The sequence below is a fragment of the Loxodonta africana genome, chromosome 9, assembly GCF_030014295.1.
Source record: "Loxodonta africana isolate mLoxAfr1 chromosome 9, mLoxAfr1.hap2, whole genome shotgun sequence".
Lineage (NCBI taxonomy): Eukaryota > Metazoa > Chordata > Mammalia > Proboscidea > Elephantidae > Loxodonta > Loxodonta africana.
This window is the reverse complement of record NC_087350.1, coordinates 76,442,051-76,456,026: the sequence shown is the minus strand read 5'-3', so window position 1 is coordinate 76,456,026 and position 13,976 is coordinate 76,442,051. Positions and strand designations below refer to the sequence as shown.

At 36.4% G+C, this 13,976-nt stretch overlaps 1 protein-coding gene across 7 annotated transcripts in view; it reads right to left on the bottom strand.

The window, feature by feature from the left end:
- TEX10 (testis expressed 10) overlaps window positions 1–13,976 on the bottom strand; it is a 65,698-nt gene that overhangs the window by 24,126 nt on the left and 27,596 nt on the right. For all 7 annotated transcript variants that reach the window (XM_023545098.2, XM_003407838.4, XM_064291662.1 and 4 more), the window contains exons 10-11: window positions 12,590–12,678; window positions 10,890–11,023 (exon numbers count right to left, since the gene is read on the bottom strand). In XM_023545098.2, the coding sequence (XP_023400866.1) occupies window positions 10,890–11,023; window positions 12,590–12,678 (223 nt within the window). The remainder of the gene's footprint in view (window positions 1–10,889; window positions 11,024–12,589; window positions 12,679–13,976) is intronic.

Sequence of the window (13,976 nt, the reverse complement as noted above, 5' to 3'; positions counted from 1 at the left end):
AGACAAACAGAAAATTTTAAAAGCAGCCAGGGAGAAAAGAAAGGTTTCCTTCAAGGGAGAATCAATAAGAATAAGTTCAGACTACTCAGCAGAAACCATGCAGGCAAGAAGGGAATGGGACGACATATACAGAGCACTGAAGGAGAAAAACTGCCAGCCAAGGATCATACATCCAGCAAAACTCTCTCTGAAATATGAAGGAGAAATTAAGATATTTACAGATAAACACAAGTTTAGAGAATTTGCAAAAACTAAACCAAGACTGCAAGAAATGCTAAAGGAGATTGTTTGGCCGGATGACCAATAATATCAGGTACCAGCACAATACAAGGTCACAAAACAGAACGTCCTGATATCAACGCAACTCAAACAGGGAAAGCACAAAAACAAACAAATTAAGACTAACTCTAAAAAATAAATAAATAAACAAAATAATACACACAACAGGAAATCATGGAAATCAATAGATAAACGATCAAAATAATCAAAAAGAGGGACTAAATATAGGAGGCATTGAACTGCCAGATGGAGAGTGATACAAGGCGATATAGAACGATACAAGTTAGGTTTTTACTTAGAGAAATAGGGGTAAGTAATCAGGTAACCACAAAAAGGAATATCAATTCCATAACTCAAGAAAAAAGCCAAGAAAAACGTAACGACTCAATAAACACAAAGTTAAACATTATGAAAATGAGGATCTCACAAGCTACTAAGAAAAACGTCTCAGCACAAAAAAGCATGTGGAAAAATGAAATGGCCAACAACACACATGAAAAGGCATCAAAATGACAGCACTAAAAACTTACTTATCTATAATTACGCTGAATGTAAATGGACTAAATGCACCAATAAAGAGACAGAGAGTCACGGACTGGATAAAAAAACACGATCCATCTATATGCTGCCTACAAGAGACACACCTTAGACTTAGAGACACAAACAAACTAAAACTGAAAGGATGGAAAAAAATATATCAAGCAAACAATAAGCAAAAAAGAAGAGGAGTAGCAATATTAATTTCTGACAAAATAGACTTTAGACTTAAATCCGCCACAAAGGATAAAGAAGGACACTATATAATGATAAAAGGGACAATTGATCAGGAAGACATAACCATATTAAATATTTATACACCTAATGACAGGGCTGCAAGATACATAAATCAAATTTTAACAGAATTGAAAAGTGAGATAGACACCTCCACATATATAGTAGGAGACTTCAACACACCAGTTTCGGAGAAGGACAGGACATCCAGTAAGAAGCTCAATAGAGATACAGAAGACCTACTTACAACAATCAACCAACTTGACCTCATTGACTTATACAGAACTCTCCACCCAACTGCTGCAAAGTATACCTTTTTTTCTAGCGCACATTGAACATTCTCTACAATAGACCACATATTAGGGCATAAAACAAATCTTTCCAGAATCCAAAACATCGAAATATTACAAAGCATCTTCTCAGACCACAAGGCAATGAAGCTAGAAATCAATAACAGAAAAACTAGGGAAAAGAAATCGAATACTTGGAAAATGAACAATACCCTCCTGAAAAAAGACTGGGTTATAGAAGACATCAAGGAGGGAATAAGGAAATTCTTAGAAAGCAACGAGAATGAAAATACTTCCTATCAAAACCTCTGGGACACAGCAAAAGCAGCGCTCAGAGGCCAATTTATATCGATAAATGCACACATACAAAAAGAAGAAAGAGCCAAAATCAGAGAACTGTCCCTACAACTTGAACAAATAGAAAGTGAGCAACAAAAGAATCCATCAGGCACCAGAAGAAAACAAATAATAAAAATTAGAGCTGAACTAAATGAATTAAGAGAACAGAAAAACAATTGAAAGAATTAACAAAACCAAAAGCTGGTTCTTTGAAAAAATTAACAAAATTGATAAACCATTGGCTAGACTGACTAAAGAAAAACAGGAAAGGAAACTAATAACCCGAATAAGAAATGAGAAGGACCACATCACAACAGAACCAAATGAAATCAAAAGAATCATATCAGATTACTACATAAAACTGTACTCTAACAAATTTGAAAACCTAGAAGAAATGGATAAATTCTTAGAACAATACTACTTACCTAAACTAACACATTCAGAAGTAGAACTAAATAGACCCATAACAAAAAAAGAGATTGAAACGGTAATCAAAAAACTCCCAACAAAAAAAAGTCCTGGCCCAGATGGCTTCACTGCAGAGTTCTACCAAACCTTCAGAGAAGACTTAACACCATTACTATTGAAGGTATTTCAAAGTATAGAAAAAGACGGAATACTACCCAACTCATTCTATGAAGCTACCATCTCCCTGATACCAAAACCAGGTAAAGACATTACAAAAAAAGAAAATTTTAGACCTATATCCCTTATGAACATAGATGCAAAAATCCTTAACAAAATTCTAGCCAATAGAATCCAACAACACATCAAAAAAATAATACACCCTGATCAAGTGGGATTTATACCAGGTATGCAAGGATGGTTTAATATCAGAAAAACCATTAATGTAATCCATCACATAAATAAAACAAAAGATAAAAACCACATGATCTTATCAATAGATGCAGAAAAGGCATTTGACAAAGTTCAACACCCATTTATGATAAAAACTCTAACCAAAATAGGAACTGAAGGAAAATTCCTCAACATAATAAAGGGCATCTATGCAAAGCCAACGGCCAATATCACTCTAAATGGAGAGAACGTGAAAGCATTTCCCTTGAGAACGGGAACCAGACAAGGATGCCCTTTATCACGGCTCTTATTCAACATCGTACTTGAAGTCCTAGCCAGGGCAATTAGGCTAGACAAAGAAATAAAGGGTATCCAGATTGGTAAGGAGGAAGTAAAGCTATCACTATTTGCAGATGACATGATCGTATACATGGAAAACCCTAAGAAATCCTCCAGAAAACTACTGAAACTAATAGAAGAGTTTGGAAGAGTCTCAGGATATAAAATAAACATACAAATATCACTTGGATTCCTCTACATCAACAAAAAGAATACCGAAGAGGAAATAACCAAATCAATACCATTCACAGTAGCCCCCAAGAAGATAAAATACTTAGGAATAAATCTTACCAAGGATGTAAAAGACCTATACAAAGAAAACTATAAAACTCTGCTACAAGAAATTCAAAAGGACACACTTAAATGGAAAAACATACCCTGCTCATGGATAGGAAGACTTAACATAGTAAAAATGTCTATTCTACCAAAAGCCATTTATACATACAACGCACTTCCAATCCAAATACCAATGTCATACTTTAAGGGAATAGAGAAACAAATCACTAATTTCATATGGAAAGGAAAGAACTCCCGGATAAGCAAAACATTACTGAAAAAGAAGAAGAAAGTGGGAGGCCTCACCCTACCTGATTTCAGAACCTATTATATAGCTACAGTAGTCAAAACAGCCTGGTACTGGTACAACAACAGGCACACAGACCAATGGAACAGAATTGAGAACCCAGATATAAATCCATCCATTTATGAGCAGCTGATAGTTGACAAAGGACCAGTGTCAGTCAATTGGGGAAATAATAGTCTTTTTAACAAATGGTGCTGGCATACCTGGATATCCATTTGCAAAAGAATGAAACAGGACCCATACCTCACACCATGCACAAAAACTAACTCCAAGTGGATCAAAGACCTAAACATAAAGACTAAAACGATAAAAATCATGGAAGAAAAAATAGGATCTACCCTAGGAGCCCTAATACAGGGCATAAACAGAATACAAAACATTACCAAAAATGATGAAGAGAAACCAGATAACTGGGAGCTCCTAAAAATCAAACACCTATGCTCATCTAAAGACTTCACCAAAAGAGTAAAAAGACCACCTACAGACTGGGAAAGAATATTCAGCTATGACATCTCAGACCAGCGCCTGATCTCTAAAATCTACATGACTCTGTCAAAACTCAACCACAAAAAGACAAACAACCCAATCAAGAAGTGGGCAAAGGATATGAACACACATTTCACTAAGGAAGATATTCAGGCAGCCAACAGATACATGAGAAAATGCTCTCGATCATTAGCCATTAGAGAAATGCAAATTAAAACTACGATGAGATTCCATCTGACACCAACTAGACTGGCATTAATTCAAAAAACACAAAATAATAAATGTTGGAGAGGCTGCGGAGAGACTGGAACTCTCATACACTGCTGGTGGGATTGTAAAATGGTACAACCACTTTGGAAATCCATTTGGCGTTATCTTAAACAGTTAGAAATAGAACTACCATACAACCCAGAAATCCCACTCCTGGGAATATACCCTAAAGATACAAGACCCTTCACACAAACAGATATATGCACACCCATGTTTATTGCAGCTCTGTTTACAATAGCAAAAAGCTGGAAGCAACCAAGATGTCCATCAACGGACGAATGGGTAAATAAATTGTGGTATATTCACACAATGGAATACTACGCATCGATAAAGAACAGTGACGAATCTCTGAAACATTTCATAACATGGAGGAATCTGGAAGGCATTATGCTGAGCGAAATGAGTCAGTTGCAAAAGGACAAATATTGTATAAGACCACTATTATAAGATCTTGAGAAATAGAAAAAACGGAAAAGAACACATACTTTCGTGGTTACAAAGGGGGGAGGGAGGGAGAGGGCTTTTTATTGATCAATCTGTAGATGGGAACTGCTTTGGGTGAAGGGAAAGACAACACTCAAAACAAGGAAGGTCAGCCTAATTGGACTGGATTAAAAGTAAAGAGGTTTCCGAGATAAAATGAAAGCTTCAAAGGTCAGCGAAGCAGGGGCTGGGGTCTGGGGAACTTGGTTTGAGGGGACTTCTAAGTCAATGGGCAAAACAATTCTATTATGAAAACACTCTGCATCCCACTTTGAATTGTGGCACCTGGGGTCCTAAATGCCAACAAGCAGCCATCTAAAATACATTAATTGGTCTCAACCCACCGGGAGCAAAGGCAAAGGAAGAACACCAAGGTCACACGACAACTAAGAACCCAAGAGACAGAAAGGGCCACATGAACTAGAGACCTACATTATCCTGAGACCAGAAGAACTAGTTGGTGCCCGGCCACAATCGATGTCTGCCCTGTCAGGGAACACAACAGACAACTCCTGAGGGAGCAGGAGACCAATGGGATGCAGACCCCAAATTCTCATTAAAAGACCACACCTAATGGTATGATTGCGACTAGAGGAATCCCAGAGATAATGCTCCCCAGAACTTCTGATGGCACAGGACAGGAACCATCCCCGAAGACAAATCATCAGGCATGAAAAGGACTGGTCAGTGGGGGGGAGAGAGATACTGATGAAGAGTGAGCTAATTAAATCAGGTGGACACGGGAGAGTGTGTTGGCAACTCTTGACTGGAGGGGGGATGGGAAGATAGAGAGAGAGGGAAGATGGTAAAATTGGCACGAAACGAGAGACTGTAAGGGCTGACTCAATAGGGGGAGAGCAAGTGGGAGAAGGGAGTAAGATGTATGTAAACCTACATGTGACAGACTGATTGGAATGGTAAATGTTCACTTGAAGCTTAATAAAAATTTAAAAAAAAAAAACACACCACCCAGTCCTGCACTATCCTCACAATCATTGTTATGCTTGAGCCCATTGTTTCAGCCCCTGTGTCAATCCATCTTGTTGAGGGTCGTCTTCTTTTTCACAGGCCCTCTACTTTGGCAAGCTTGATGTCCCTCTCCAGGGACTGATCCCTCCTGATCACATGCCTTTAGTCTCGCCACCCTTGCTTTTAAGAACACTTTGGTTGTACTTCTTCCAAGACAGATTTGTTTGTTCGTTTGGCAATCCATGGTATATTCAATATTCTTCACCAACACCACAATTCAAAGCCATCAATTCTTCTTCAGTCTTCTTTCTCATTGCCCAGCTCTCACATGCATATGAGGTGAACGAAAACATCATGGCTTGGGTCAGGCACACCTTAGTTCTTAAGTGACATCTTTGCTTTTCAACACTTTAAAGAGGTCTTTTGCAGCACATCAGCCTAATGCAATGCGTCTTTTGATTTCTTAACTGCAGCTTCCATGGGTGTTGACTGTCAATCCAAGTAAAATGAAATCCTTGACAACTTCGATCTTTTCTCCATTTATCATGATGTGGCTTACTGGTCCAGTTGCAACGATTTTTGTTTTCCTTATGTTTAGGTATAAGCCATACTGAAGGCTGTGGTCTTTGATCTTCATCAGTGTTTCCAGTTCTCTTCACTTTCAGCAAGCAGGGTTGTGTCATCTGCATACTGCAGGATGTTAATCAGTTTTCCTCCAATCCTGATGCCCTGTTCTCCAGTTTATTGGATTAACTGCTAAGCATACAGACTGAATACGTATGGTGAAAGGATACAACCCTGATGCACACCTTTCCTGACCTTAAACCATGCAGTATCCCCTTGTTCTGTTCGAACTACTGCCTCTCGGTCTATGTACAAGTTGTTCATAAGCACAATTAAGTGTTCTGGAATTTCCGTTCTTTACAACGCTATCCATAATTTATTACCATCCACATACTGGAATGCCTTTGCACAGTCAATAAAATACAGGTAAACATCTTTCTGATATTCTCTGCTTCCAGCAAGGATCCATCTGATGTCAGCAATGATATCCCTTGTTCCATGTTCTCTTCGGAATCTGGCCTGAACTTCTGGCAGTTCCCTGTCGATACACTGCTGCAGCCACTTTTGAATGATCCACAGCAAAATTTTATTTGTATGTGGTGTCAATGATATTGTTCGGTAATTTCTGCATTCGGTTGGATCACTTTTCTTTGGAATGGGCATAAATATGGATCTCTCCCACTGTTGGCCAGACAGCTGTCTTCCAAATTTCTTGGCATAGATGAGTGAGTACTTCTAGTGCTGCATCCGTTTGTTGAAACATCTCAATTGGTATTTCGTCAATTCCTGGAGCCTTGTTTTTTGCCAATGCCTTCAGTGCAGCTTGGACTTCCACCTTCAGTAACTATCAGTTCCTGATCATATGCTACCTCCTGAAATGGTTGAACATCGGCAAATTCTTTTTGGTATAGTGACTCTGTGTATTCCCTCCATCTTCTTTTGATGCTTCTTGTGTTGTTTAATATCTTCCCTGTAGGATCTTTCAATATTGCAACTCGAGGTTTCAATTTTTTCTTCAGTTCTTTCAGCTTGAGAAATGCCAAGCATGTTCCTCCCTTTTGGTTTTCTATCTCCAGGTCTTTGCACATGTCATTATAATACTTTACTTTGCCTTCTCAAGCCGCCCTTTGAAATCTCCTGTTCAGCTTTTGGACATCGTCATTTCTTCCGTTCATTTTAGCTACTCTACGTTCAAGAGCAAGTTTCAGAATCTACTCTGACATCCATTTTGGTCTTTTCTTTCTTTCCTGTCTTGTAATGACATTTTCTTCATGTATGACATCTTTGATGTCATTCCACAACTTCTCTGGTCTTTGGTCATTAGTGTTCAATGCATCAAATCTATGCTTGAGATGGTCTTTCAATTTAGGTGGGATGTGCTCAAAGTTGTACTTTGGCTCTAGTGGACTTGTTCTAATTTTCTTCACTTTCAACTTGAACTTGCATATGAGCAACTGATGGTCTGTTCCACAGTCGGCCCCTGCCTTTGTTCTGACTGATGATATTGAGCTTTTCCATTGTCTCTTTCCACAGATGTAGTCAATTTGATTCCTGTGTGTTCTATCTGGCAAGATCCACATGTATAACCACCGTTTATGTTGGTGAAAAAAGGTATTTGCGATGGAGAAGTCGTTGGTCTTACAATATTCTAACATGCTATCTCCGGCATCGTTTCTATTACCAAGGCCATATTTTCCAACTACCAATCCTTCTTCTTTGTCTCCAACTTTCGCATTTCAGTCACCAGTAATTATCAATGCACCGTGATTTCTATGTTTGATAAATTTCAGACTGCAGAAGTTCATAAAAATCTTTAATTTCTTCATCTTTGGCCTTAGTGGTTAGTGTATAAATATGAATAATAGTCATATTAACTGGTCTTCCTTGTAGGCGTATGGATATTATCCTATCACTGAGAGTGTTGTACTTCAGAGTAGATCTTAAAATGTTCTTTTTGATGATGACTACAATGCAATTCCTCTTCAATCTGTTTATATACTTTCCTGATGACGACACTTGGGGTGTTTCCAGTTTTGGTTGTTATGAATGAAATTGCTATAAATATTTTTCCACAAGTCTGTGTAAATAAATGGTTTCAGTTAATCGTGAGTGAATACCAAGATGTGAGATTGCGGGTTTGTAAGGTAATGTATTATTTTACATTCCACCAGCACTGTTTAAGAGTTGCAGTTGCTCCATATTCTTGTTAACACTTGGTATAGTCAGTCTTGAATTTTATGCATTCTACTGTATAGTGGTGTTTTATTGTGGTTTTAATTTGCATCTCCCTGATGACCAATGTTAAGAATCTTTTCACATGCTTAGTGACTATTCGTCTATTTTCTTTTGTCTGTTCAAATCTTTTGCCCAATTTTTAATTGGACTGTTTGCCTTCAGGAGTTCTTTACATGCTTTTAACACAAATTCATTGTCAGATATATGAACTGCAAATGCTTTTTCCCAGTCTGACGTTTGTCCTTTAATTGTCTTAACAGTGTTTTTTGAAGAACATAAATTTTAAAATTTAATTCCAGTTAATTTTCTTCTGTGGTTTGTGCCTTTTATGTCCTATCTAGGAAATCTTTGCCTACCCCAAATTTTCTTCTAGAAGTTGTGGTTTCAAGTCTATTTTCGTGTATATTATGAGGTCAGGACTGATGTTGATTTTCTTGTACATGGATATTGTTGTTCCAACTTCATCTGTTAAAAAAGTCATCCCTCTCCCCAATTACCTTGACACATTTTCAAAAACCAGTATACTACAAAAATGTGAGTCTGTATCTGGATTTTCTGTTGCTTCTTTTTTGTCCATTTTTACACCACGTGGAGAAAATCAAATCGTTCGGTATTAATGCTTGTGATTTTTTTCCATAGTTAGTTTTAGTATTTGTAACATTTAAGACAAGTTGGTTTATTAGTGTAAAAGATTAGCCTTTTAAATGCAATTTAACGCATATCAGTAATTAACTTAAACTTGTGATTTTAATTTAAAGCCTCACTAAACAGAACTGAAATATAAGATATTAAGATTTACTATATGTATAATTTTCATTTATTAGATATCTAATAGTTGTTTACATACATGGGAAAGTTTATCAGAAAACTGAAATACTTGGAAAATACAGAATACAGTAAGTTAAAGGTAGTTTTAGAAGTTTTATTAACTTTATAAAAGGAATAAAATATAAGTCAATGGCCCCTTTTAAAATGACTACTTAAATTTATAATATTTATTAAAAGAAATAAACTCTGTAAGCTGAACTTTAGAACTTAAAGAATTACAGTTTTAAATTTAACTTTAATAAGCTATGTATTAATTCTTAAAACCAAAGGAACTGCTGAATATCCTTCCTGTTCAAAAAAGTCACCTTCAAGGATACCAACTGTAGTAGGTTAAATAGTGTGCTGAATCCCTTCTAAAACTCATGTTCACCCTGGTACCTGTGAACGTAACCTATTTGGGAACAGGGTCTTTGTGGATGTAATCAAGTTAATACTGGATGAGGGTGGGCCCTAAATCCAGTGACTGAAGTCCTTATAAGCAGAGATGGAGACATATAGGAAAGTAAGTCATGTGATGACAGAAGACTGGACTGATTCAGCTACAAACCAATGAACACCACCAATTGCTAGCCACCATTAGAAGACAGAAGAGAGACATAGAAAAGATTCTCCTTCAGAGCTTCTATAAGGAATCAACCTTGCCAAGACTTTGATATTAGACTTCTACCCTCCAGAACTGGTAGAGAAATTTATTTAAGTCGCCTTGTTTGTGGTACTTTGTTACTGTAGCCCTAAAAAAATTTGTAGCCCTAGGAAACGGATATAATCAACTAACTCCTGTTTAAGTCTTACTCATCCTTAAAGACCTAAGAAATTCTTTTCCACGAAGCCCTTCCTCTTTAAATAGATGGATCTGTCCTACACCAGGTTAAAAAAAAAAAAAAAACTATCATTCAAATTACTGATTTGTTTTATTGTAGCAACCTTGCCAAGACTTTGATATTAGACTTCTACCCTCCAGAACTGGTAGAGAAATTTATTTAAGTCGCCTTGTTTGTGGTACTTTGTTACTGTAGCCCTAAAAAAATTTGTAGCCCTAGGAAACTGATATAATCAATTAACTCCTGTTTAAGTCTTACTCATCCTTAAAGATCTAATTCTTTTCCACGAAGCCCTTCCTCTTTTAAATAGATGGATCTGTCCTACACCAGGTTAAAAAAAAAAAAAAAAAAACTATCATTCAAATTCCTGATTTGTTTTATTGTGGTGGCAAAGCTTATTAAAAAAAAAACTACTCTCTTTCAGAAACACACCGTATTTTTACACAAAGAATGCACACCTTCTACGTTTGCCACCCACACAACCCCCCTCCGCTGCAAGGTATTTTCACAAGTGTACTAAATTTTTTTTACAGCAACATGTGGAAAAAAAAAAAAAAAACTGGCATAGCGGCACTTATGAAAATAACTCACGGTGGAGGGGTTATGAGGGAAGGCGTGGCTGGCAAAAAAATGTAGAAGGTGTGCATTATTTGCATAAAAATACGGCCCATCTCCTATCTAACGTTATACGCTCTTTTAGAACAGGGACCATGTCTTACACTATTCTCTCTCTCTAAAAACAAGGCAATCTTAATATATAATAACTATTTTTTTTATATGATGGCTGATGAACTGAATTTTAATAATTATATTACTTTCGGAATGTGCTGTTACCTCTGTTACATCCCAATGATGTAAAAATTGATCCAAGTCTGTAAGGTAGAGAAGCACAGGGGAAAGCTGTGTCTGGATGACATGAGGAACTCCTCGAAGGCTCTGAAGCCAAGTCAACTCCTCCTTCGAAAACCCTAATGCAAGCACAAAGAAAACCAACTTAAAAATTTTTTTTTACATTCTTCATAATTTTTAAAAAAACAGAGATGATATGTGATGACGGGGCAAAGACTGCAGTGATTCAGCTAGAAACCAGTGAATACCAAGTAAAACCTTTTTAAACTGCCTTGTTTTCTCTGAGTTTCTGCTTTTCATGCAGTACTTCTAAAAACATAATACTAGCAATGGAAGCAATTAATTTCATATAATTAAGTACATAAAGATGTGATCTGACCCAATCACTAATGCAGCAAGAAAGGTACTGACGGTTTTACCACTTATACTTAAAAAAAAAAGTAAAAGGCATAATCTTTCCAATTAACGATAGGTTTAAAAAGCAAATGAACAAGTAGGAGAAATAATATATTCCTTCATACGTATAGTAAACTCTGTAAGCCCTTGAAATATTCTGAAAGTATTTTTTGACAATACACCTGTAGTTCTACAAATACACCTTAACGGAAGTTCTCACTCCCTTGCCACACCCCTATTACCCTTGGTCTAATCGACGTGGTCAATTTGCCAAAGTCCTTCCAGAAAGGCAGCTCTCAGAATGATGAAAATACTATTAATGAGATCTGACTCTAGCTATGTGCTCTGATGTTCAGATTCCTCTACTTTCATGAACACAGTCTAAAGTGGCATCATCTAGTTTGAAAGACATATCACAATGCTGACTCCGAATCAGCTCCCTAAAATCTGTAAACCTTTGGAAAGGTACAAACCTAAAGCCCTCCCACCCTATCTCAAATTTGTACACTCAAAACTTAAATAAACATATAGGAGTTTACATTTTTTTTTTATCTTGCTAAATTTAGCTTAATATCAGAAGCTGTTAAGTTCTCTTTTAGATTCTGACTCATTAATCTGCTTTCCTAATTTCAAGTCATCAGAAAATTAAAAAAAAAAAATCATCATCCAAGTAAAAAACAGTAATGTCAAAATAGTACCAACACTTGAAATAATAGTAAAAATACTTACACATCTAACATAAAATGTCTAGACTCATTTTACTAATTTTGCTTTGAACCCAAATAGAATATAGAATATGGCTAATGGAAATCTGATGTTCTTTATATCAAGATGAATACTTTTAAGTGTGTTTAAAATAGATATTCTGTTAACCAAATTTTTTTAAGTATGTAATGGATTATCCCTGGCTCTTTCTAAAAAAACCAAATATATTTAGCTTCTTGTAAACAATGAGGAGAAGATACAAGTTAAGAAATAAGACTAAGGAGGGAAGCAGAACATAATCATGTCAACATTCAAGCAATCCTGAAGTTTTTGGCACCTGCACTATGAGAGATTTAAAGATGAACCATGAACTATGCATCAACCTACCTCAGGAGTCTGAACACTACAGTAGGGTACAAATATTTCTTCAAAGGTTTCAATGTATTAATCATAATAAAATCATTCTAAGATAGATTATTTATCAACTTCAAAACTGAGAACCAAATAGACAAGACAGAAAATCTTAGGAGTCTTCAAGTTTTTTTTTTTTTTTCCTAAGTAATCTGGCAAGTGAATATGGTTACCTGTAAGTGTTGAAAATAAGAAGCTGAAATAGTCCACATCACTCATTAACCTGTCTTTAACTGAATACTTCCATCCAGAAAATGATGATCTATAATAGAACAATGAGAGAACTGTTACCAGAAATAACCAACTTGACAGACTCAAGAATAACTGTATATAACCATTTTTCCATACTGAAAACAAGTCTGATTTAATAGCTTACAAACCCGTAGTATTACTTTATTTTTATATAAAAGAGTTCAAGTACCACAATATCAAAACTTCTAATATACGCTTCTTTTAACAAAACCTTATATCTACACAGTTTAATTTAAAAATATAATTGGTCCACATATATGGTAAAATTTACAGAATTTCCCCTCATTTGAAAGTCAGGTGCCCAAAAAGCCAAGATGAAGTTTTATTTTTTACTTTATTTTACAGCTGCTTTGTATTTACCTGTTCGATTTTTATAGTCATACCTCAGCAAAGGAGTTAAGTGTAAATAAGCTCTAGCTTTCTAACTAAGCAAAAGCAATAATTAGGCAAAGAATAGTTGTTTAAAGCCACTATAAGGCAAGGAAAGAACTGTGTTCCTGTACTTAGCAAAGTTTTAACTAGGTCTATTTGCACAACAGTGCAGGTAAAGTATTGGCGTGGGACTCAAAGGGATAGCTAAATGTAAAGCATCTTTTCATTAAATGAGGATTATTTGGTTTCTGCTATGAGATCAGTTTTCAGTGACTCCTTTAAAAACTCCCCTTAAAGGTAAGGCTAGAAATAAAGAGAGCAAATGTCACCACGGATACAGCAAAAAGGCTGAAAATGATTAGATTCAACAAGCTAAGACAACAAGTTTCATCACAGCCATCTGAAAAAATGACAGACAAAATTGTTATTAGGTGCCATCAAAGTCAGTTCCGACTCATAGTGACCCTGTGTGCAACAGAATGAAACATGCCAGGTCCTGGGCCATTCTCATAATCATTATTATGCTTGAGCTCATTGTTGCAGCCCTCTCGTTGAGGGTCTTCCTCTTTATTGCTGACCCTCTACTTTACCAAGCATGATGTCCTTCTTCAGGGACTGGTCCCTCCTGATAACATGTCCAAAGTATGTTAAACGAAGTTTTGCCATCCTTGCTTCTAAGGAGCATTCTAGGTGTACTTCCTCCAAGACAGATTTGTTTGTTCTTCTGGTATATTCAATATTCTTCGCCAATACCATAATTCAAAGGCATCAATTCTTCTTCAGTCTTCCTTATTCATTGTCCAGCTTTCACAGGCATACCAAGCAATTGAAAATAATATGGCTTGGGTCAGTTGCACCTTAGTCCTTAAAGTGACATCTTTGCTTTTCAACACTCTAAAGAGATTTTTTGCAGCAGATTTACCCAATGCAATGCGT